This window comes from Chrysemys picta, chromosome 9 (assembly GCF_011386835.1).
Source record: "Chrysemys picta bellii isolate R12L10 chromosome 9, ASM1138683v2, whole genome shotgun sequence".
NCBI classification, from domain to species: Eukaryota; Metazoa; Chordata; order Testudines; family Emydidae; genus Chrysemys; species Chrysemys picta.
Genome location: NC_088799.1, coordinates 7,841,375 through 7,865,489, shown reverse-complemented (window position 1 = coordinate 7,865,489; position 24,115 = coordinate 7,841,375). Strand labels below are relative to the sequence as shown.

The following is a 24,115-nucleotide window of genomic DNA, read 5'->3' as shown; positions in this document are numbered from 1 at the left end:
CCCCTTCCTTCCTGCCCCCTCCCCTTGCCCACAGGAAGAATGGGCACAGTCCATCAGGGACCCAGGCTGCCCCCGGGTGGCACCTGCCCCACAGCTCTTGGTCTTCGCTGGACTCCTGGGCCGTGTTGAGGTTCCCGGATCTCCCTCCAGACCAGACCCGCGAGTGCTTCTCTTCGGACTCCCGTGTGGGCGATCCTTACGCTGGAAGAGCGATGGCTACAGTGCCGCATAGGAGCCTTCATCCCATCCAGGGCATCCCGCCAGCACCGGCTCCAGCCAGGCTGTAGCTGCCGAGTGCCCATTTGCTAGCTGGCCTGGAGCCGCTCTCAGCACAGCGCTGCGGGGGCGGCAGGCGAGCCCTCGCAGACGCAGGCCCGGATCCGACAGCGGCACACGCGGCGGTATTTAGCAATGTTCTTTTATTTCCAGTTTAAGGTGAAAAGATGCCTTTAAATCTTCAATTAAATACTCCATAAAGAAAAGCAAAAAAAAAAAAAAAAAAAATATTTACAAATTCACGTGACCGGTAATTGAATCCTTGTTTTAATAATTACGCGTGCGGCTCGTTAACATCCGGCGCTCTATAAATACAGGGGATGCAGATGAAGCCACCGCTTGCTAGCTCGCACAATTGTGGCCTTAAACGTGTTGGGGGGGGGGGAGACAGGAGCTGCCGAGCTGGCCCCATGGGAGGCTCGCCCGGCGCAGAGGGGGCTGGAACCCCCCTCCCCCCGGAACGGGCCCAGCAGCTCCCAAGCCGATCTCAGAGGTGGGAGATTTGGGGGAGGGGGCTGAAATGATTTTTTTGAAAATAAAAAACCATCCGGCAGGTTTGTGGTGCAGGCTGTGATCCGGGGATGGGGGAGCGGGAGAGCAAAGTCCTGTCCCCAAACCAAATTTAATAAGTTTATATATATATAATCTCTCTATATTTCAGCAATAAATGGGGGGAGGAGACGGCCCCCAACAGACATGAGTTTCTGGTGCTTTGCACCCTGCAGAGTTTGGCCCCGCTCACTGCAATCCATCCGGGTTCCTGCACGGGGGCTGAGCAGAGCCCCACAGCATGCCTGCCTCCTTCAGCATCAATTTATTATCATCAGACACAAACCAATACAGGCCTCGAAAACAAAACAAAAGGAAAGGAGGGAGTCCAGGAGGCAGGGCGGCTCCCCGCGGCCTCTGCGCAAGAGAGTCCAGGCCTCGGGGCGGGCCGGTGGGGCCCTGGCCCCGCTCCTCAGTTGTTGTCCGATTCGTCCTCAGCTTCCCGCAGCCAGGTGAAGAAGGCCGTCACTGACTTGAGAGCCACCCCCTTGCCCTGCTGCTCGGCCGGGTCCTTGCTCGACTCCCACTTGTAGAAGGCTTCCTCCTTGATGACGTCCTCGTCGTACAAGGCATCGAAGAACATTCGGAGCAGGTCTGTGGGGAGGGCGAGAGAGGGGGTCAGGGGGACACGGGCATAGCCCCTGCTGGGCACCCCCATCCCACCCCAAGCGGCCTGCACAGAAGCCATGACCCCAGAGCACGTCGACCAACGGGCATGGGCTGGGAATCAAGTGACGGCTGCCCTCCCATCTCCCTGGTCTCCCCGGGCCGCCATCCCCCGGCCCTCTCGGAGCCAGTAGCGGGGCCCCAGCCAGCTGGAGACACTCACTCGGCGGCTGATCCAGCTTCACCACGAGGGCCTGTAAGGCGTAGAGCGCCTGCAGCTCCTTCTGCTCCTCGCACACGTACTTCTGCAGCAGCTTGGCCCGGCTCTTGATCACCGTTGTGTCCACCCGGTAAGGGTTCTCGACTGCGGGGGGAGGGGAGCGAGTGAGAGAGGCGGGGGGGCGGCCCCAGACCCGCTCCTCCCACCCTGCCCCAAGGGCCAGAGCGCCTGCCCCACTCCCAGCAGATCCTGCGGCCCAGCCCCAGGAAGGGTGGAGGAACGGGGTCCCCACTGCACTTGGCACCAGCCAGCTTCCCCCTCCCATCCCAGCTGCCAGGGCTCTGGCTAGTTCAGGCCACCCTCGTGGGCAGGTCTGGGCCCCAACTGAGGCCCCCAGAGGCGGGGCAGTCTCCTCCCTACTTACAGACAATGGCCGAATGGCACACGGACGTCATCAGGGCCCTGACGAAGACGTTGGACGAGACCTGATGCTCGCTCAGGTTGGCCTGGTGGGGGGAGAACACTTCAGAGCGGGCAGCCAGGCACAGCGCTGGAGGAGGGAGACCCGCCCCCACCCCAGGCCTGGCCTCCCCAGGGAAGCTGCGGAGCAGCAGCAGTGATCTTGAGACACAGCCAGCGCCCCTACCCAACTCCCTCCCAGTGCCCCCTGCTGGGAGAGACTGGGACTGGAGTAACCAGGTGCACCCCCAGCCAGTGCTCTTGCCCCCTGGAGTAGCTGGGGGCTCCCCACACAGCCAGCGCCCCTGCCCCACTCCCCCCTGGAGTACCTGGGGGGAGCCCCCACAGCCAGCGCCCCGCCCCACTCCCCCTTGGAGTACCTGGGGGCTCCCCCCATGGCCAGCGCCCCAGTGCCCCCTGCTGGGGAGGCCCTAGGGGCAGCGTACTCACCTCGATCCAATCGTATATTCTTTGGTTGTTAGAGTTCTCTTTCAGCAGCTTCTCCATCTGCTTGCACAGCTCCTCGGCAGTCAGCTCCTTGCGGCTGGGTGTGTCTGAGCTGTCCCCCATGGTGTACTCCACTTTCTGGGGACGGGAGAAGCCAGTGAGGGGAAGCCACGGCGCTGCGACAGGAGGGAGACGCGCCCCAAGAGACGGGGCTGGGGGATCCCGCTGGCAGTGCTGGGCGCCGGACTGCTCAGCGTCAGGTCGCTCCCTGCTGGGTCCTCCAGCACCCAGAACTCCAAAGCCAGCCAAGGGGCAGCTCCCCCCCCCCCCCCCCCGAGTCCTGGAGAGGGTCCAGCCCCGCTCACCTGCTCCGTGACAAACTTGTTCACATCCTGGTCCTCGGGCAGGAACTCCTTCCAGCTCAGGCCGCCCTCTCTCCACAGCGTCCCTGCCTTCTTGTGGCTCTGCAAAGGGGGACGGTGGGGGACAGAGAGCTCTCCTGTCGTCAGGCTTCCCAGGCAGGCTCAAACTACCCCTTTCCGAGGCTTGGGAGGACAGAGCGAGCTGTACCCAGCTGGAGGAGGGGACTGCCTGGGGGGGGGGGGGGGGAGAGACACTCCGCAGCAGGAAGTGTCTCCACGGGGCTGCATCGCGGAGTCAGAGCCGCAGGGCAAAGCTTGGAGCCTGCACTCGGTCATAGAATCACAGAACTGGAAGGGACCTCGAGAGGTCGTCTAGTCCAGTCCCCTGCACTCAGGCAAGATTAAGTAGACCATCCCTGACAGGTGTTTGTCCAACCTGCTCTGAAAAATCTCCAATGATGGAGATTCCACAACCTCCCTCGGCAGTTTATTCCAGTGCTTAACCACCCTGACAGTTAGGAACTTTTTCCTAATGTCCAACCTAAACCGCTCTTGCTGCAATTTAAGCCCATTGCTTCTTGTCCTATCCTCAGAAGTTAAGGCCAATTCTTCTCCCTCCTCCTTGTAACAACCTTTTATGTTCTTGAAAACTTATGTCCCCTCTCAGTCTTCTCTTCTCCAGACTAAACAAATCCATTTTTTTCAGTCTTCCCTCACAGGGTTCATGTTTTCTAGACCTTTAATCATTTTTGTTGCTCTTCTCTGGACTTTCTCCAATTTGTCCACATCTTTCTTGAAATGTGGCGCCCAGAACTGGACACAATACTCCAGGCCTAATCAGCGCAGAGTAGAACGGAAGAATGACTTCTCGTGTCTTGCTTACAACACTCCTGCTAATACATCTCAGAATGACGTTCGCTTTTTTTGCAACAGCGTTATGCTGTTGACTCATATTTAGCTTGTGATCCACTATGACCCCCAGATCCCTTTCTGCAGCTTCCTCCAACTCTAAACATCCCTACGGCAGCGAGGTCACAGGGAGCAGGGCCAGGGCAGAGCCAGACAGGAGGGACTGGGGAAATCAGGGCCGCACCCCAGAGCCAGACAGGAGGGATGAGGACTGCAGGGGGGGAGGGGCAGTGCCCCGGAGCCAGACAGGAGAGGTGGGGGCCTGGGCCAGGGCTCAGGTGTTACATGCAGATACCAGCCCCCTCTGCCACGGACGTGGCTCTCGGTCCCCACTCCCCCTCTGCCACGGACGTGGCTCTCGGTCCCCACTAGCAGGGTCAAGCGAGCAGACGGCCACGGGGGCGGCACTTACCATCCCCTTGCACAGCAACCCCAGGATCTCCAGCAAGAGGGTGCTGGCCTTGCCAATGGGTACCAGGGGCTTGGCAATCTCTCTGCAGGGCACAAAGACACGGGTCAGCTCCTCGTTACGCAGCCAGCCACGCGCCTGGTTACGCTCCCCTCCCAGCCCAGGAGCAGGGCCTGGAAGGCCAGCGGCGCAGGGAGCTGCTCACCTGAAGAGCTCCTCCATGGGGATGCCCCCCTCCCGCAGGATGGGGGTGATCAGCTCGGCCAGGTAGAGCCAGATGTGCGGGATGTCGATCTCCATGTCCTCAGCGATCTCCAGGATGTCGTGCACCCTGCGAGGGAAGCAGAGGAGGGCCGGGCGGATCAGCAGGGAGGGGCAGCTCAGGGCTGGCAGCACGGGTGCCGTGTCTCCCTGCCAGCCCAGGGGTGTCTGCGGAGCGAGCCAGAGGGGCAGAGCGCAGGTTGGAGCAGGGGAGCAAATCCCACCCCTGCCCATGGGACCAGCCAGGCCCCCAACCCTGATTCAGCCACCCCAGGAGGGACAAAAGCCTCCTGGCTACAGACCCTTCCCTAGGCGTGGGGGCCCCCCTTACCCTTTGTAGTACTGCTCCTTGGTGAGGTTTCCTGCTTTCACCAGCTGGTACAGCAGCAGCCCCATGTGCTCGCGGGCGATCATGCTCCTCTCCAGCGTGGACTCAATGCCATTCCGCACAAAGACATAGAGCTGGGAGGGGCAGGCCAGCTCCTGAACACACTGCAGCGCCTCCTGCAGGGCGAGAGAGGGGTCAGCACCGCCCTGGTCCCACCTTTCCACCCCCATCCCCACTGCAGCGCCTCCTGCAGGGGGAGAGAGGGGTCAGCACCGCCCTGGTCCCACCTTTCCACCCCCACCCCCACTGCAGCGCCTCCTGCAGGGGGAGAGAGGGGTCAGCACCGCCCTGGTCCCACCTTTCCACCCCCATCCCTACTGCAGCGCCTCCTGCAGGGCGAGAGAGGGGTCAGCACCGCCCTGGTCCCATCTTTCCACCCCCACCCCCACTGCAGCGCCTCCTGCAGGGGGAGAGAGGGGTCAGCACCGCCCTGGTCCCACCTTTCCACCCCCACCCCCACTGCAGCGCCTCCTGCAGGGGGAGAGAGGGGTCAGCACCGCCCTGGTCCCACCTTTCCACCCCCACCCCCACTGCAGCGCCTCCTGCAGGGGGAGACAGGGCTCAGCACCGCCCTGGTCCCACCTTTCCACCCCCACCCCTACTGCAGCGCCTCCTGCAGGGGAAGAGAGGGCTCAGCACCGCCCTGGTCCCACCTTTCCACCCCCATCCCCACTGCAGTGCCTCCTGCAGGGGGAGAGAGGGGTCAGCACCGCCCTGGTCCCACCTTTCCACCCCCACCCCCACTGCAGTGCCTCCTGCAGGGCGAGAGAGGGCTCAGCACCGCCCTGGTCCCACCTTTCCACCCCCACCCCCACTGCAGCGCCTCCTGCAGGGCGAGAGAGGGGTCAGCACCGCCCTGGTCCCACCTTTCCACCCCCACCCCCACTGCAGCGCCTCCTGCAGGGCGAGAGAGGGCTCAGCACCGCCCTGGTCCCACCTTTCCACCCCCACTGCAGCGCCTCCTGCAGGGCGAGAGAGGGCTCAGCACCGCCCTGGTCCCACCCTCTTGCACACACTGCAGCATCTGCTACGGGGTAGACTGGAATGGCTCAGAACGGCCCTATGCTTGCTCCTGGTCCCCAGCAAAGGGCGGACAGCTCCCAGCCCTACCCGCCGCCCCGCCTAGCCAGCCCTGACCCCATCCACCTTTACTGTTAAAAGGAAAGATCATTATCACTTGTAATTCTGCTGCCAGTTCCAGGGCTGCAGGCGTCACAGGAACGCAGGGCCCCGAGGGCAGGCCAGGGGCCGCGTGCAATGCTCCTCCCGAGGGACAGGCCAGGGGCCGCCCCTGCCTCCCCTGTCCCAGTTCTCACCTTCATGTCGTTGATATGCAGGTACTCTTCAATGATGGCCTTGGATTTCTTCTCCAGCTCCTCCTCTGACAGCTCTGGCTTGGCGGGGGCCGCAGGGGGCGCCGGCTCTCGCTTAACTGTGCAGAGGGAGAGATCCCATCAGCGTGGCTGGGCTGTGGGGTGGATGCCCCAGCCGAGGGCGGACAGCCAGGCCCTTGACAGGACTTGGGCGTTGGGCACCGCCTCCCCCTCTCAGCACCGTGCCAGTCCCGCTCCTCACCTGGCTCCCTGCTCCTGTCCCGCTCCTCCGTCATGCTGGAAACCTTCCGGACGGCCTCCTGGGCTCCCTGCCTCTCGCGCTCCCGGCTCCTGTCCTCAGTCTCCTTGCTGTAGCTCCGCTTGGTGATGGGGGGCCGGTTCCTGTCTGCCCGCTCCCCCCTGTCGGGGCGCTCCAAGCGGTCACCCCTCTCCAAGCGCTCACGCTCAAACCGCTCCCCTCGCTCTCCGGCCTTCTCCGACCGATCCCGGCTGGAGCTGCTCCTGGGGAGAGGTGGGGGGCAAAGTAGGTGAAGCACCCCCAGTACTCTAGCGGCCCCCCCCTTCCCCAACGACTCTCTGCTCTCCTGACTGCACATGCTGCTTCCCCACCCTCCTGAACCCAGGGCGGGAAGGCTCCGGCCCTCTCCTGGGGGTTTAAAGCCTTGCCTGGCTCCCTGTTGTGTGTCCCCCGCATCCCCTTCTCTGCAGATGTGAGAGCCTCCTCCTCAGCAGCTCCTGCATCATCCTATGGGGTCTCAGCTGGTAGCGCCCCGGTTTTGTCATCTGATTTTTGTGGCACTGCCTATCTGAGGCTTGGTATCTCCCACGGGCCTGGCACCGAGCAGCATTCCCCCCACCCCACGGGCCTCTCCCACCTGCCCCACCCCATGGCTGAATGAGTAGTAGCTGCAGGTGGTAGAGAGGAGCTCCTGTCTCCCAGAGGTGCAGCAGGGTCAGGGGACATGTCAGCCAGCAGCGCCCCACTGGCTCTTGGCCTCTCCAAAGCTCTGCTCCAGCAGCGTCCCCCCCACACGCCTGGGACTGCCAGGCCCTCGCTGTGTGTTAGGGGCTCTGTCCCCGGTCCGTGCCCAGCCCCGTGCCTGGGAATAGCAGGAGATCACCCAAAACACACTCACCAGGCCCTGGCGGCCGCACGGCCAACAGCCCAACGGGCTCCCGGGACTCACCTCTGTACCACGCGCCGGGAATCCTGGCTCTCTGCGGGGGCCGACTGCTGCAGGGCTGAGAAGCGATTCAAGGTGCTAGTGGCTGGCCGGGTGGCATCAGAAGCTGGGAACAGAGAACAGATGAGTCAGAACTGGGTGTGGGCACAGCACCCCCCCCCCTCCCATTTCTGAGACAGACCACCCAGGCACCAGGCTCCCCCCGCCACAGAGCCGGCGAGCACTGCTCACGTACCTGAGTCAGCAGGCTTGGCACCAGATCCCCCGCTGCTGCCCTTCCCCCAGCTCAGACGCCCACCAGGTGCAAACAGCTGATTATTGGAGTCGATCGATCCAGGCTGCAGAGAGAGAAACCGACACGGAGCTGGCTCGAGTTGTTTCTTGTCTAGCACTACGCCCCGCCTCCCCCCCGCCGAAAGGAGCTGGCAGACGGTGGGGAGGGAACATGCCAGCACACAGGGCTCAGAGCCCAGCAGGGAAAGGCCTTGCCAGACACGCAGCATCCACCCAGAGCTGGGCTCCCAGGCGGTTTGGGACCATGCTGCTCGCCCAAGAGCCCACGCAGCCTACGGGCAGGCGGCCGCGCGCCCCGAATCAAGCTGGCCCTAGATCCTGCAGCAAAGCCTCTGATCTGGCACTGCTCGAGTCATTCCACAGCAGCTGCGCTTCGTGAGGTTGCTAGGAGGTGGAACAGCGCAGCCAATGCGGCAGCTGCTCAGTATTCGTTATCACTGGCACTATGTGCTCAGCGCTCCTGGGGAAGCGGCCTGGACCGAAGGGTAAGTAGGAGCTGGACTTTTCTGTTGAGATGATCCCCAGCAAAACAGTTAATGGTGGCATTCAGTGTGCCCTCTTTAGGTTTCAGAGTTAACACCCAATTGGGCTGAATAGAGCCGGTCATCCGTCTCACAGCTATCGATTCAGGCTGTCTGCAGACATCGACACTGGTTACACGCCAGCACGTTTTCAAAGCTTTATAAGCATAAGGACTAGGACCATGTAAAGGAAAATTGAGACTGGAGCCCAGTTCTGTGGCTGAAGAGAGCTCCCTTCCCCCAGACACCACCAACGCTCGCCCCCATCCCCACCCCACTCACCTTTGTGATCTTGGTTATCCGGCTGGTGTCAATAGGCCTGTTGCCCTTGCTGATGGGGACAGTGTTCCAGCCATCATCTGCAACCTGGCTCCCTCGCCCACCTGTACGGCACAGGGACAGACCAGGCCAAGGTCACCAGCCACCCCCAGCACCACTGAGAGATACAGACCCCCCACATCACGCTCACAGGGCAGAGCCAGGGCCTGAGGAGCAGGCAGCCCCAGGCCCACAGGAACATGGGATCCTGCCCCGGCGGGCGCTCTGGGTCTGCCGGGGCGAGGGCTATCAGCCATCCCCAAGAGCCCCCAGGTGGGCGTGTGGAAAGGGTGAACCATTCAAACCGGTCTGTAAATGTCACAGGCCTGAGACCCTGGGAGCAGCAGGGTCAAAAAGGGAAGGAGGAGGATCCGGGGAACTACAGGCCAGTCAGCCTCACCTCAGTCCCTGGAAAAATCATGGAGCAGGTCCTCAAGGAATCAATTATGAAACACTTAGAGGAAAGTGATCAGGAACAGTCAGCATGGATTCACCAAGGGGAAGTCGTGCCTGACTAACCTAATTGCCTTCTATGAGGAGATAACTGGCTCTGTGGATGAGGGGAAAGCAGTGGATGTGTTATTCTTTGACTTTAGCAAAGCTTTTGATACAGTCTCCCACAGTATTCTTGCCGCCAAATTAAAGAAGTATGGGCTGGATGAATGGACTGTAAGGTGGATAGAAAGCTGGCTAGATCGTCGGGCTCAACGGGTAGTGATCAATGGCTCCATGTCTAGTTGGCAGCCAGTTTCAAGTGGAGTGCCCCAGGGATCGGTCCTGGGGCCGGTTTTGTTTAATATCTTTATTAATGACCTGGAGGATGGTGTGGACTGCACTCTCAGCAAGTTTGCAGATGACACTAAACGGGGAGGCGTGGTAGATACACTAGAGAGGAGGGATTGGATACAGAGGAACCTAGACAAATTAGAGGATTGGGCCAAAAAAAACCTGATTAGGTTCAACAAGGACAAGTGCAGAGTCCTGCACTTAGGACGGAAGAATCCCATGCACTGTTACAGACTAGGGACCGAATGGCTAGGAAGCAGTTCTGCAGAAAAGGACCTAGGGGTTACAGTGGACGAGAAGCTGGATATGAGTCAACAGTGTGCCCTTGTTGCCAAGAAGGCTAATGGCATTTTGGGCTGTATAAGTAGGGGCATTGCCAGCAGATCGAGGAACGTGATCGTTCCCCTTTATTCGACATTGGTGAGGCCTCATCTGGAGTACTGTGTCCAGTTTTGGGCCCCACACTACAAGAAGGATGTGGAAAAATTGGAAAGAGTCCAGCGGAGGGCAACAAAAATGATTAGGGGGTCTGGAGCACATGACTTATGAGGAGAGGCTGAGGGAACTGGGATTGTTTAGTCTGCAGAAGAGAAGAGTGAGGGGGGATTTGATAGCTGCCTTCAACTACCTGAGGGAGGGTTCCAAAGAGGATGGAGCTCGGCTGTTCTCAGTGGTGGCAGATGACAGAACAAGGAGCAATGGTCTCAAGTTGCAGTGGGGGAGGTCTAGGTTGGATATTAGGAAACACTTTCACTAGGAGGGTGGTGAAGCACTGGAATGCGTTACCTAGGGAAGTGGTGGAATCTCCTTCCTTAGAGGTTTTTAAGGCCCACCTTGACAAAGCCCTGGCTGGGATGATTTAGTTGGGAATTGGTCCTGCTTTGAGCAGGGGGTTGGACTAGATGACCTCCTGAGGTCCCTTCCAACCCTGATATTCTATGATTCTATGAGCCCCCCAATCCCAGCACTCGACATGGTTTGCCTGTCCCCCTGGCCAGGGCCATGGGGACTCAGCAAGGTGCTCCAAGAAGCTCACAGGCCTCTCACCTCCAGATGAGGAACCAGGAGGCCCTCTCCTCTTGTCCTGCTTTGACATGAGCTGCTGCACTTTGATGTGCTCCCGATGCTCCTCCATCTCCGCCTCCTTGTGGATCTGGTCGATGGTTTTAGGGCCCTGGTCCCCTCGCCGCGGCACCCAGTTATTCTGCAAAGGGCACGGGGGGAGCGGGGGTTACAGCGGCTGCGGGAGGGGGAAAGGATCCATCGGGCTGTCTACGCACTGCCTTCCCATCTGTGCAGGACAGGAATGGCCAGATGGGCCACGTTGGCATAGGATTCTCCAGCATCCGGCACCCCGCCAGGGGCTCACTCCGCACAGACACGGTTCTACCCACACGCTGCCTCAGCTACCTGCCTTCGAATCCAGAGCCCGTTGCCATCGCAGCCAGGCATTGATTTCCCATGTCTCTCCCCCCCCCCCCGCCCCCGGCAGGGGGGCAGCCTTCATGGACTCTCTCCAGCTCCACTCCCCGGCCCAGACAGCCTCCTGCTGTTTTCCCAGGCCAGTAGCAGGTGGCATGCCACCCGCACATCTCTGGAGGGGTGGGGGCTACACAATGCCAACCAACCCAGGAGGAGGGAGAGTAGAACTGTGGGTTTGATGGCCACAGCGCTGCTCTATGCCAGACCCCACCGTGCCCCCCTCTGCCTGGCTCTCGGGGTTTGTTTGCAGCAGCCTTTGGTGCAGAGCGGTTCAGAATCGGGAGCCTCCCTGCATCAAACAGCTGCTGGAGGGATTCTAGCCAAGGCCCAGAGGCTAGCAGGGGCTGCGGTGCCACGTGGGACCCCAGCAACAGGGGTCACTAGCTGGGAGCAGAGGTCACAGTACGGGTGTGGATCCCAAAGCCTTTGAGCTGAAGCCCTCCTGCTGGGAAGGGGGCAGGGCACGCACCTTACCCGCCACGGTCATGCCTGTCTATCCAAGAGGCAAGGCTGGCCCCATGGATCCAGGGGGAGGGGAGGGGTGTGGGCTTGACACCCATCTATCCCAAGGCTGGAGGAGGGATGTGTACTTCACCCAACCCAGCAGGGTCATGCCCCCGTCTATCCTGAGGACATGGGGGTGGGGCTGGCACTCATCTACCTGTGTGTGCACATCCCTTACCCGGGAGGGTCATGCCCGCCTATCCAGGGGCAAGGCTGGCACCTTACCCGCCTGAGGTCAATCACATCCTGCAGCATGAAGCGAATTCGAGACGACGTTTTCTTCTCCTTAATGATCTTATCCATCTGGTTGAAATACTGATCCATTCTGGGCTGCACGAGGGGAGACAGCGTTACCCCAGTCACCACCAATGCCCTCCCCACGCCTGGCATGGCAGCGTGCCAGGGCCCCACGGCTCCCTGCACTACGGCTGCGAGCGCAGCATCCTGGATCACCGGTCGCCCGGGGGAGGCACCGACTCCCCAGTCCCAACAGCTCAGCCCCACACACGCTCCCTGTCCCCCTCCAGAGCCCCCCATAGGCAGCATCAACAACCCGCCCTGCAATGGGGTGCCAGGGCCAGCATGGCTCTGAAGGGCAAGGCCTGGTACCCTACAGTCCTAGGCCACTGAGCAAGGTGAAGCAGCCTGTAAGGGCAGCTGCTGCCACACGCCCTGCTTTCCGGTGCTCCCTGACCGACAGGCCCGGGGCAGGGGAGCTGGGGGGAGAGGGCGGCGGGTTACCTTGGCTTTCTCGAAGTCCAGGTCCTTGCCAATGGTGGTGAGCAGGCGGCACAGGCACTCGAGCGACTCCTCGTCATGGTTCTTGAGCAGCTTGACCACGCAGTCGTGCATGATGGCCTCCGTCAGCATCTTCAGCTTGAAGAGCTCCCCGATGAACTTGATGTTCCCCAGAGAGCGCCTCCGGGCCTTGTCCCGCGCATCGTCCAGCTCCTCCTTCAGGCGAGCCTTCTCCTCCGGCTGTGGGGAGGGGAGGAGAGCGGGGTTTAGCCAAGAGAGCCGCACCCCGCTGCTCCCGATCACACCTCGCCCCCCTGCCCCCTGGGAACAGCCCCACTCACGGCAGCAGCGTCGTCCATCTCCTTCTGCTTCTTCTCAAAGATCTCGTCGTCGTCCTTGTCCTTCTCAAACTCCTTCTGGCAGCGGTTCAGCAGCAGCTTGCGGAAGTTCACGGTCACCGCCGGCTTGTCAGTCGTGGGGACTTTCAGCTGCAGGGAGGGATGGGACCAGAGATGAGGGGGGGGTAATACCCACCAGGCTGGCCAACCAACCCTATACCCTCACCCCCCGCAGCCAGTCCTGCTCCAGCCCAACAAGGGGACAGCTGCCCGCTGCACCCCACGCAAGGTGCAGTGTCTGAGCCATTAGAGTTGGGAGCCTGGACTCGTGGCTTCCATCCATCCCCACTCTGCCACCTCATAGAAATCCCTCTGTTGACCCCCACGGTGCCTCAGTTTCCCCACCTGTAAGATGGGGGTCCCGGCTCCACAAAGGCTCTAAGAGGCTCTGATTTCTGTGGCGGGAAGGTGCCAGGACACACAGAGCTCGGCGGAGCTGAGCCCTCAGGGCACTCACCCCCATAAGGCAACGGCACATGTTGGCATAGGCAACGGAGAAGTTTGGCTCGGAGATGGCCTTCTCGAAGATGAGGTCAATGACGCCCTTGAGCCGCTCCTCGGTGTCAATGGACAGCTCCGTGACCTGTTTCATCAGCTGCTGGAACATCTGCGGCGTCAACTTGTTCAGGATGCTGCGCACGCGCCGGAACAGGTCCTGCAGGGACGCCCCAGACACGGTGAGTGAGCGCCGGCCCCGTCCGCCCCAAGCCCCCTGGCTTCCCACAGCTCCTCCATACCCACCTGCGTCTTGATGTTGTCAGGATCCTCCTCCTCGGCAGCCCGCTTGCTGCTGGGCTTCCAGGCCTTCTCAGCCTTGTTGAGCTTGATGTCCTCGTTCAGGGACACCGTGGCGATGATTTTCCGGGGTTCTTTCCTCTGGCTCTGCTGCGAGCGGCGCGGGCCCAACCCTGCGGGCTGAGGAGGAGGAAGAGGAGACATCAGCACTTCCCTTCTCATCTCCCCACATGCCACTGGCAGGCAGACTCGGGGCCTTGCACCCCATGCAACGGGTCTGTATCCAGCCCCCACTGTAAGAACAAGCCAGATGGGCTGATGGCACCCGCAAAGGCTCCTGGGCCCGTTCAGATCCTCGGTTCCATAACAGAGCATCAGTGGCCCAGACACGATGGCACAACCAGGAGATGGTCATGCAGGCGAGCAGGAAGGAGGCAGAGGCTGGTGACCTTTGAAGCACTTACCGGTCCCCGGTTGCCCATGGACGGACGGCCCAGGTTGGCAAAGGAAGGGGTGAAGTCAGGGCCGCAGTTCATCCCGCTTAGGCGGATGGGGTCCAGCGGTCGCATAGGTGTTTTATTCACCTGCAAGTCAGAAAGGGGGGGAGGGGGAGAAACCCACTGAGAATTCCCAGTCTGCTGGGCTGAAGGCAGAGCCAGGCCCCATTGGCAAGCTACATCCTCGGCTGCCAAGTGGAGAAGGGTCACTGTAGCCGAGGGGGCAATGCCAGGAGGGGAGCAGGGCACCCAGAAGGCTCAGGCCATATAGCTCTACCAGGGCCCAGTGGGAGCGCAGCAAGGAAAATGGCTGGATCACAGTCTCATAAGAACGGCCAGGCTGGATCAGACCAAAGGTCCATCTAGCCCAGTATCCTGTCTTTCGACAGTGGCCAATGCCAGGTGCCCCAGAGGGAATGAACAGAACAGGTCATCATCAAGTGATCCACCTGTCGCCCATTCCCAACTTCTGGCAAACAGAGGCTAGGGACACCATCCCTGTCCATCCTGGCTAATAGCCATTGATGGACCTATCCTCCATGAACTTATCTAGCTCTTTTTGAACCCTGTTAGTGTCTTGTCCTTCACAACATCCCCTGGCAAAGAGTTCCACAGGTTGACTGTACGTTGTGTGAAGAAGTACTTCCTTATCTTTGTTTTAAACCTGCTGTCTATTTACTTCATTTGGTGACCCCTAGTTCTTGTGTTATGAGGAGTAAATAACACTTCCTCCACACCAGTCATGATTTTATAGACCTCTATCATATCCCCCTTAGTCATTTCTTTCCCGAGCCGTCCCAGACTTGTTAATCTCTCCTCACATGGAAGCTGTTCCATACCCTAATCATTTTTGTTGTCTTTCTCTGAACCTTTTCCAATTCCAATATATCTTTTTAGAGATGGGGCGACCACATCGGCACGCGGTATTCAAGATGTGGGCGGTACCATGGATTTATATAGAGGCAATAGGATATTTTCTGTCTTATCTATCCCTTTCTTAATGATGCCCAACATTCTGTTCCCTTTTTTGCCTGCCGCTGCAAACTGATTGGATGTTTTCAGAGAACCATCCACAGTGACTCCAAGAGCTCTCTCTTGAGTGGTAACAGCTAATTTAACCCCATCATTTTGTACGTACAGTTGGGGTTGTTTTCCATTACTTTGCATTTAGCAACATTCTCTTCTCCCACAGCAAGGGGAGATGACACGGATGGGACAACTCCAAGGGAAGACACCTCTGGCATGTCTCAGCCAAGGAGCTGCTGTGGTTTGAAGGCAGGGTCAGAAGCAGCAAGTGAGGCTCTGCCCATTCCAGACTGGGCACTTTTCTCAGCTGCCCAGCACCACGTGCCCGAGTGCACCGGATGACTTCAGAACAGCTACTGGCCAATGTTGGCTCAGTGGGTATCACCTATTTCCACTGGGATCTGATCCAGGCCATGGCAATGCCCATTCCCAGTGCCCATCCCACCACCCGAGCTACTTGGGTCTCATGTTCTGGCCATAGAGTCCACAGAGAGACCGAGCATGGAACTAAGAGCGGTTAGTGGCATTTCCCCCATCTGGTGGTAAGCTCGCGGCGGTAGATCCAGGGTCCTCACCAGTCTGGTGGTGGCACTGACCTTGTCCAGCACCACATCACTGATCTGGGGCAGCCCCTCGGGTTTCTGCAAGCTGGCGAATATGAACTGGAACCCGAGCAGGAATTCCCGGTCATATCTCTTCTTCTCCTCTGGGTTCAGGGGCTTCCATTGTTCTGTGGCAGAGGAAAGACCACCCTGAAAAACCACATCGCTCCCAGCCACAGCCCACACCCGGGGGACGTCGTAAGGCGGGAAGAGGGGGCAGAGAAGCAGCAGGCAAGGCAGGGAGAGAGGAGCAGCCCCACACGGCGGGCACTGAGCGGTACTGGCCCCAGCCCGGCCCCACGGGTCCCCTGCAGTGGGAGGAAGGTCACGCCTGGCTCAGTGGTGACACTGCCAGTCTCTGCCCACCACCCTGATGTACGGGGATGTGGGAAGTCAAGCCCACATCAACCCAACATGGCAGATGCAGATCCTTGTGCCACGACGGCTATCAGGAGGCTCCACAACAGGGCAGCCTCACATACCGCAGAGGGGCAGGCAGCGGGCAAAGCCTGCAGGCCACAGGGCATGCTGGGACCAGCAGCTCTTCCAGCTCCCCGACGTGCAGGGCTGGCATCACCCCTTGGGTTCCGGCGTCTGCAGGACCCAACCTGCAGCCTAAGCTTGAAGCTCCTGCCCTGCCCGAAGACCCACTGTCCTCCAGCGCCCACTGGACTAGCAGGTTGTGAATGGATCTGCCCCCCTCCCCCCCCCAATTCCAGTCTGCGCTAGGTGCTAGTGGACCCTGCTGGGGTGGAGTCTCTGCAGAAGCCGGCGAGCCAGGACAGTGACCACGTGGATGTGAAAGCCAAGAGCAGTGAAAGTCAGCAGGACGACCGGCGCGCGCTCCCGGCACCCCACCAGTGCAACCCCCGCCTGCTCAGATCCTCAGTTCCATCACAGAGCGTCAGTGGCCCAGACACGATGGCTCGTAGCGGATGTCATCACAGTAGGCCGGGCCCGTCCGAGCGCAAGAAGGAAGCAATGAGCAGGACACCTACTTTGGCTGAAGGAAGGCTCACCTTCCTTGTACTGGTACTTCTGATCTGCAGCCTTGAGCTTCTCCGGATCCAGCTTGTCCTCCTTCTCTTCCCAGGTCTCCTCCGTCTCCTCCTGAGGGCAGGCTGGGGCGGCCTCCTTGGGCTCAGGGACTGGGGGCTTGTTCTCCACCTCAGAGGCACCATCGCTGATCTGAGACTTCCAATGGAAGGAGCCAGCAAGACAAGAAGTGAGCGAGGAACCCAGCCAGACCCTCCCAAGACCCTGGAAACGTACTCAGGGCCCCCAGGATACCCTGTCCCATAGCAGCCCCCAGTGCAGAGAGCTCCCAGTTAGAGGGAGCGCTAGGCACACAACTACCCCGTGCCCTCAAACCCTGCCCCTGCTGCAGCTCAGATCCTCAGTTCCATCACGGTGCATCAGTGGCCCAGACACGATGGCACTAACAGGAGCTCATCACGAGAGGCAGCAGCCCTGGGCGGTGCGGGGGTGGGAACGCAGCGCCCATGCTGGCTCCGAAGACCACACACCCACCTCTTTAAAGGCATCCAGCAGGTCGCCCACGGCTTCCTTCTTGTTGAGCTCCTTCATTTTCCGCTTTTTCTTTGGCACCGACACGGCGACTGGAGGGGAGAGGTGGGAAAGTGAGACCCTGGCCCCGCAAGGGGCAGAGAGATATGTGCCCCGGCCACCCCTCCGATGAAAAGCAAACAAACCCCATTTTGAGCCCCTCCCCCTGCAGTACAGGGAGCGATTCCCCTGCGACCCTGGAGCTTCCTGCTCCAGGAGCCCCCATCCTTAGCCCAGGGGTGCCCCTCCCCCCCCAGCCCCCACACCTTGCATGATCTCCTCGGAGCTCTGGGAAAGAGGCGCTTCCAACGGGGAATTCTGCTCTGGTGCTTCTAGGGGCTCCTCGCACTCCTCTTCTTCCTCCTGTTCCTCCTCCTCCTCCTCCGCAGGGGGGGAGGCTGGGATGGCCGGCTCCTCCACCTTAACCTCCTCGGGTTCCGAGATGGGGCTGAGGTCCGACTCCGGCAGCTCCTCTAGCTCGTCGGCCTCCTGCTTGCCAGGTACCTCCAGCCCGTTGGGCAGCACCAGCTCCTCTGGCTGGGCAACAGGAGACTCCACGACTGGCTCTGGCTGGCACACAGGGGGCTCGGCCACCGGCTCTGGCGTTTCCTCCAAGGCTCCATTGGATTCAACAGCAGCCTCGCTGGAGGCCTCTTCCTGGGAGGGCGGGGGGCTGGGGGGAGCAGTAGGCTTAGCTGGCAGCTCCTCCTCCAGGGGCACCTCCTCCGGGGGTGCCACCTCCACGGGTGCCACCTCCTCCACTGGTGCCACCTCCTCTTGTGTTTCTACCAGCACCGGTTGGGCAGGGGCTTCCAGGACAGGGGTGGCAGCTGCCTCCTCCTGGGGCTCTGTGTCCAAGGCAGGGGCTTCCTCGGGCTGCTCCATGCCCCCTGGCACTGTAGTGGTGGCTTTAAGAGGTTCATGTGTCTCTGCAGGAGCCTCAGCCAGCTCCGCTTTAGTGTCCACGTCCACTGGGCTCTCCAGCGGCACCGGGGCCAGCAGCACAGGCTCTACCTCGGCGATCAGGGGGGGCGGGGGAGACGGGGACGCTGATTTACTTGGCTCTAGGGAGACAGGTTTACTTACAACCGGGACAGGCTTTGGGCGGTCATCTGCAAAGAAGGGAGACGGGGCGTTAGCGGTGCCCAGGGAAAGCTCGCCTCCCCGGGCCAATCCGTCGAGCTGGGGGCACAGGTGGGCTATTGGGGGGTCAGCTGGCTGCCACAGACGAGGGAGGGGCTCAGGGTCACGGGGGGGGGAGCCAAGGAAGCAGGGTTGGTTAAAGCACCGGACAAAAGCGGAAGAACAAAGGCGCCAGTGAGAGGAGCAGGAAGAGACAGGAGGAAACAGCAGCGAGGAGGAGGAGGAGGAACAGAGGGCCAATGTCTATGGAGACGAAGGAGGGTCCTGCCCCACAGGAGCAAGGGGGTTGCAGCAGACAGGGGAGATCAGGCATCAAGGGGCTGAACTGCTAACAAATACCCCCGCAGTCAGCGACTGTGCTGGAGCACAGCACGCGGGAGACTGGGCTCTAAAGAGGCACTGGAGCGAAGCTGGGAATCACATACAAGGCTTCAGTGCCACATCAGATCACAAGAGCTGCCACACTGGGTCAAACCATGGGCCATTATGCCCCGTCTCCGACAGTCGCCCACACCACGGCTTCAAGGGGAGTGTACAGAACAGAGCAATTATGAAGTGATCCACTCATCTTCCTCTCCTGCTTCTGATAATCAGAGGATTAGGGTCACCCAGAGCATGGAGCTACATCTCTGACCATCTTGGCTAATAGCCATTGATAGACCTGTCCTCCAGTTTTGTTTTGTTTGGAACCCAGTTACACTTTTGGCCATAACATCCAGTGGCAATGAGTTCCACAGGTTAATTGCGCATAGTGTGAAGGAATACTTCTTCTTGTTTGTATAAAACTCACTGCCTATCAATTGCATCGGGTGCCCCTCGTTTTTGTAGGGTGTGAAATGGTAAATAACACTTCCCTATTCACTTTCTCCGCCCCATTCATGATTTTAGAGACCTCTGTCTTATCCCTCCTTGGTCATCTTTTTTCTATGCTGCCTAATCCTTTTAGCCTCTCCTCGTATGGAAGCTGGTCCATACCGCTAATTATTGTTTTTTTCCCCTCCACTATATCCTCTGGACACAGTATTCAAGGTGTGAACACACCATGGATTTATATAGAGGCATTATATTTTCTGTCTTATTTTCTATCCCTTTCCTAATAGTTCTTAACTGTTCACCTTTCTGACCACGGCTGAAAACTACTGCACAGTGCACAAAGAACTATCTACGGAGACTCCAAGATCTCTGAGTGGTAACAAGGAAAGAACAGTGTAGTTCCCCATTTTAAAGTTAAATGTTACTACAGTGGGTGTGCATATAGCTGGGATTATTTTTTTCAGTGTGCATTACTTTGCACTTATCAACATTGAATTTCATCTGTCATTTTGTTGCCCCATCACCCAGTTTTGTGAGAGCTTCTAATTCCTTGCAGGCAGCTTTGGACACGAATGATTTTGTATCATCTGCAAACTTTGTCACTTCACCGTCTGCTCCTTCTTCCAGATTGTTAATGAAAATGTTGAACAGCACTGGACCCAGTGCAGATCCTTGGGGGACCCTGCTGTTCACCTCTCTCCACTGTGAAAACTGACCATTTATTTCTACCCTTTGTCTCCTATCTTTCAACCAGTTACTGATCCATGAGAGGACCATCCCCCTTATCCCACAGTTACTTAGTTTCCTTAAGAGCCTTGGTGCGTGACCTTGTTAAAGGGTTTCTGAAAATCCAGAGACACTGTCAACTGGATCCCCCAATCCACGTTTGGTAGGTAACTCCCTCAAAGAATTCTGATAGATTGGTGAGGCATGACTTCCCTTTATAAAAGTCGTGTTGACTCTCCCCCAACAAATCATGTTCATCTATGCGTCCGATAGTTCCCAGAGTGAAGCAATGTTCATCTACGTGTCTGATACTTCCCAGCTACTTGGCCAAATGCCTCTGGTAGAGGGCGCAAATATGCTTGCTCACCCTGGGCACTAAAATGCCTAGTTAGGACTCTGCCCCAGGGCCTCCACCCCCAGACTATTTACTGGGTTGTGATAAGCCATAAACATTTACAAGTGACTGTTGCGTTATTTCACTGGAGGTCAGACTTGCGGGGTGTCATTGCCGGGATGCACTCTTGCTGACATGCTCAAAGAATTCTAATAGATTAGCAAGGCACAACTTTTCCCCTGCAGACTTGGGCTGATTGTCTGCATCGTCGCAGGATCCTGTAAGTGTCTTATGTGTCTGATCTTTTCACCCCACTACTGTATCCACCATAGTAACATTTAACTTTAAAAAAGGGAACTACACAGGAATGAGGATGGTAGAAGGAAATTAAAAAGAGAACAAAGGTAAAATACCTGAAAGCAGCATGGAGACAACTTTCAAAACACCTTAATAGAGGCTCAGACTAAATGTATACCCCAAATTAAAAAATCAATCAATCAAATCCCAGTGAGAAAAACAGGGAGGGAGGGATAGCTCAGTGGTTCAAGCATTGGCCTGCTAAACCCAGGGTTGTGAGTTCAATCCTTGAGGGGGCCACCTTGGGATCTGGGGCAAAAATCAGTACTTGGTCCTGCTAGTGAAGGCAGGGGGCTGGACTCAATAGCCTTTCGAGATAGGTATATCTCCATATAAAAAATAAAAAAAAGCAGCACAAACTCTGGCAAGTAAAATGTAAAAGTAGAAGAAGTCTGGCCAGGAAAGAATTTGAGAAGCAACTTGCTAAAGATGCAAAAAACAAATGCGTGAGAAGCAGGAAGCCTGACAAAGAGTCAGACACCAGATGTGTTAAAGCAGCACTCAAGGAAGACAAGAGAAGCTAACTGAATTCTTTGCATCAGTCTTCACCACAGAGGATCTGGCGGAAGATGCCCCAAAAGGATAGCTCTGATGTGGGTAACAAATCTAAAGCACCGTCCCAAATTGATGTGCCAGTAGGAGAGGTTTAAGACCAGATTACTGTTTAGTTTATCAATGAGTCACCAGGACCAGATGGGATTCACCCAAGAGATCTGAAGGAACTCAAATGAAATTGCGGAACTACTGTCTGTAACATGTAACCTATCACTGAAATCACCTCTGTACCAGATGATGAAGGTAGCTAATATAGTGCTGATTTTTAAACCGGGCTCCAGAGGAGACCCCGGCTGTTACGCCGAACTTCGGCACTGGACAAATTGGCAGAAACCAGCCTCTGCAGGGAAAAGCTGTGCCTTGCTAATCTATTAGATTTCTTTGAGCACATCGGCAATGACACCCCACAAGTCTGACCTCTAGTGAAACAACACAACAGTCACTTAGACCAGTGGTTCTCAACCCTTCTGGGCTCAGGACCCACTTGTAAATGCCTATGGCTTGTCACAACCCAGTAAACAGTCTGGGGGCGGAGGCCCTGGGGCAGAGCTGTAACTAGGCATTTTAGCACCCAGGGCCTGCAAGCATGCAGGAGGGAGAGGGGGGGCGCGGCGCACAGACCGCCCCATTTTTTGGTTGCGCCCCCCGAACCGAGACAGGCTGGGTGGCCCGCTGCGATGAGTCGAAGGTGAAGGTGGTGGTCCCTCCCTGAGCCCCGCCGTGCAGGGCTGGCCCAAGTCACCTGGCGTCGCCATCCCGAGCCACCCCCATGGCTTTGCACCTTGGGTAGCTGACCTGCTTGCTCCACCCTGGTTACAGCCCTGCCCTGGGGTGGTTTCGGTTGGATCCTGCAGCCTGGTGGGGTTCGGTCCTGCCCCGGCACTCACACCACAGTGGCAGTTCCTGCAGCTCCTGTGCTGTGGGGCTGCCTGGGCTTGGCTCTCTGCTCCGGGCGTTGCAACCTCTGGGGTTGCAGCAACACTCAGGCTTGGCCCCGCCCCCCGACTGGACCAAATGTGCGAGAGTGGAGTTGAGACCTGGCTCACTGGGTTGCAGTGCCACTCACTCAAATTTGGCCTACCCAGGCTCCCGTCATCATGACAGCTGGGCTAACCCTGCGTGTCACTGGAACCCGAGAGGTTGCAGTGCCTGGAGCAGGGAGGCGAGCGCAGTCAGCCCCATGGGACAGGGACCCCAGGAGCTGCCACACAACCCTTTGAAACATTCTGGTTGAGAACCCCTGACACAGACAAATCACTAAGCATTCCCGGAGGTGGGGCAGGACAAGGGGCCCAACAGCAGGATGAGGGAGTGGAAACGAGTGAGAATTGTCTGGGGTGGGTTTGGATAGCTCCGTGAAATCAAGACTTATTGGCTTCTCAGCACTGGAAGAGGCACCCTGAGCATGGAATGGTTCTAGCATCTCGGTAGGAATGTCAGACTAATGACAGCAGGGGCTACAAGCGGCCACAGGGTTCGTATATATCCAGGCAGGCCCAGCCAGACAAGTGCTGGCTTTGGATGGACAAAGCAGGCTGCGAGCTGGGAACTCAGCAGAGGAATGCCTGGGCTTTAGGGAAGCATTCTGCACCATCTCAGCCAGTACGACTTGCAGCATTAGAGACGCTTGGCTTGCACACCGCCTTGGGGATGGGACTGCCCCGGGGCACCGAGTCATGGTGACTCTGAGCTAGGAGGCCCGGCCGAGATCACAAAGGGTCCAAAGTGATCAGAAACAGGCGGAAAGGGACAGAAAGACTCAGCTCAGGAAACCACAGCTGATCTCTGAGGGGGAATAACCTGAAATCCAGACCTGCGGCCAGGGCGAAGGAGAAGCTGAGAGAGACCTGGCTTCCAGCCAGACCAGTTTGCCATGGGACGTGGGCACAAAGAAGAGAGGCTGATGCCAGTTTGAGCTGCATACACTGGGCACCCCTGTGCTGGAGCTGGGAGGGCCTGGTCCCTCTCCACACCACTCTAGGGATACCCTGCCCTAGGGGAAGGAGTTCACAGAGTTGGAGAGGCTGAGCCTGGAGCAGAGATGGAGAGCGTTGGGTGTGCTGAGCTCGCATGAGTCTAACCACCCGACAGGCAGTAAACCCCAAGGAGGGGGGCTCCGGGCAAATGGAGTGACACTAAGAAAGGGGGGATTCTAGGCTGAGTCTTAGGGAGAACGGCCTCCCAGGTACGGAACGTGGGGCTGGAGCATCGACTGCCCAGAGAAGGGGCAGGAGCCACATCGCTCGGGACACCGAACTAGCCTGAGTGCAATGCTGCCACGAGCTCAGGGCAGGGCCCCCAAGTTCCACAAGAGGAAACCCCCCACCGGCTTCTCCCACCCTCACCCCAACAGCTCCACCTGCAGGGAGTCACAGCCAGGGAGAGAGCAACAGGCCGCAAGTGGGGGACAGTCACCCCCGCCCTTCAGCTGCCTGGCTGCTCTCCTGCTCCTGCCCCAGGTCACACACTGACCGCAGGCAGCTGATTCTCTCTGTCCGGCTCCCCTACCTCAGCCCGGACACCCACCTGGCCGGACAATAACTGCTACGTGGGGTGTCTCTCCATTGGCCTGTGGCTCCAAACCGCTTCCAGGCTGTGGAACAGAAGCACGTGAAGGGTTAAGGAGTGCCCTTCCCCCACACCCCTCCACACACACTACTAACTTAAGTTGGTCTAACTACGTCGCTCACTGGTGTGGATTTTCCATGCCCCTGAATGGGACAACTACCCCCTATCGGGGAGCTGGGAGCGCCCATGCCGAAGGGAGACGTTCTCCTGTCGGTGTAGGTAGCGTCTTCATATAAGCGCTACAGCAGCGCAGCTACACCCGTGCAGTGTCGTAAGTATACACAAGCCCTTAAACTCACAGCCACATACCACCCCGCCCTAGAGAAGGAACATGCAGGGCCCATCACTTGTGGTGGGGGGTGCCGGGGAGCTAGGGAGGGGCCTCTTACCTGAGGAGGGGTGGGGGTGGAGGAGGTCCTTGCTCCAGACATGATTTCTTCGGTGATGTCTTTGCCACCCTGGTTCGGATCTCGTATCCGGATCTGCCAATATAAGAGAGGCAGAGCAGCAGTTAGCGGGGGAGGAGGGGGCACACTCCCTTCTCTCCCCCCCCCACCCCGTTGGCAGGGTGAAGGGAGGGGCACACACTTCCCAAAGCAAGGGACATGCTGGCAGCAGGGCACAGCTAACCAGCTCATGCCACTCCAGGCTGCCCTGCACCAGCCAGGCAGAGGCCTCTTGGGGAATCCGCTCCAGGACAGAGCCCCCTGCACACCCCAGGGCCAGCACAGCCCGTACCTGATTCCCA

The 24,115-nt window shown here is 58.6% G+C and overlaps 1 protein-coding gene and 3 non-coding genes across 21 annotated transcripts in view; all 4 read right to left on the bottom strand.

Annotated features, from left to right (window-relative positions):
• Nucleotides 1–525: 525 nt before the first annotated feature.
• EIF4G1 (eukaryotic translation initiation factor 4 gamma 1) overlaps nucleotides 526–24,115 on the bottom strand; it is a 46,000-nt gene continuing 22,410 nt past the window's right edge. For 6 of the 18 annotated variants that reach the window (XM_065557661.1, XM_065557664.1, XM_065557666.1 and 3 more), the window contains 26 exons: nucleotides 23,757–23,849; nucleotides 23,326–23,392; nucleotides 17,138–17,983; nucleotides 16,836–16,924; nucleotides 16,304–16,499; nucleotides 15,279–15,433; nucleotides 13,645–13,764; nucleotides 13,187–13,360; nucleotides 12,903–13,100; nucleotides 12,389–12,535; nucleotides 12,051–12,287; nucleotides 11,535–11,639; nucleotides 10,371–10,527; nucleotides 8,502–8,602; nucleotides 7,640–7,742; nucleotides 7,408–7,510; nucleotides 6,462–6,721; nucleotides 6,203–6,318; nucleotides 4,830–5,002; nucleotides 4,443–4,568; nucleotides 4,241–4,322; nucleotides 2,923–3,021; nucleotides 2,561–2,695; nucleotides 2,076–2,157; nucleotides 1,655–1,795; nucleotides 526–1,419 (listed from right to left, as the gene is read on the bottom strand). In XM_065557661.1, the coding sequence (XP_065413733.1) occupies nucleotides 1,238–1,419; nucleotides 1,655–1,795; nucleotides 2,076–2,157; nucleotides 2,561–2,695; nucleotides 2,923–3,021; nucleotides 4,241–4,322; nucleotides 4,443–4,568; nucleotides 4,830–5,002; nucleotides 6,203–6,318; nucleotides 6,462–6,721; nucleotides 7,408–7,510; nucleotides 7,640–7,742; nucleotides 8,502–8,602; nucleotides 10,371–10,527; nucleotides 11,535–11,639; nucleotides 12,051–12,287; nucleotides 12,389–12,535; nucleotides 12,903–13,100; nucleotides 13,187–13,360; nucleotides 13,645–13,764; nucleotides 15,279–15,433; nucleotides 16,304–16,499; nucleotides 16,836–16,924; nucleotides 17,138–17,983; nucleotides 23,326–23,392; nucleotides 23,757–23,849 (4,287 nt within the window). In that variant the 3' untranslated portion in view covers nucleotides 526–1,237. Of the gene's footprint in view, nucleotides 1,420–1,654; nucleotides 1,796–2,075; nucleotides 2,158–2,278; nucleotides 2,440–2,490; nucleotides 2,696–2,922; nucleotides 3,022–4,240; nucleotides 4,323–4,442; nucleotides 4,569–4,829; nucleotides 5,003–5,716; nucleotides 5,849–6,202; nucleotides 6,319–6,461; nucleotides 6,722–7,407; nucleotides 7,511–7,639; nucleotides 7,743–8,501; nucleotides 8,603–10,370; nucleotides 10,528–11,534; nucleotides 11,640–12,050; nucleotides 12,288–12,388; nucleotides 12,536–12,902; nucleotides 13,101–13,186; nucleotides 13,361–13,644; nucleotides 13,765–15,278; nucleotides 15,434–16,303; nucleotides 16,500–16,835; nucleotides 16,925–17,137; nucleotides 17,984–23,325; nucleotides 23,393–23,756; nucleotides 23,850–24,115 lie in introns of those variants that run through there. The other 12 variants (XM_065557665.1, XM_065557677.1, XM_065557671.1 and 9 more) reach the window with 5 other exon arrangements.
• LOC112060271 (small nucleolar RNA SNORD66) lies at nucleotides 13,523–13,600 on the bottom strand. Its single transcript, XR_002889582.2, has one exon. It is a non-coding gene; the product is annotated as a small nucleolar RNA SNORD66 (small nucleolar RNA).
• On the bottom strand, nucleotides 16,179–16,255 carry LOC112060269 (small nucleolar RNA SNORD66). Its single transcript, XR_002889580.1, has one exon. It is a non-coding gene; the product is annotated as a small nucleolar RNA SNORD66 (small nucleolar RNA).
• Nucleotides 16,690–16,766, bottom strand: LOC112060270 (small nucleolar RNA SNORD66). The gene has a single exon (XR_002889581.1). It is a non-coding gene; the product is annotated as a small nucleolar RNA SNORD66 (small nucleolar RNA).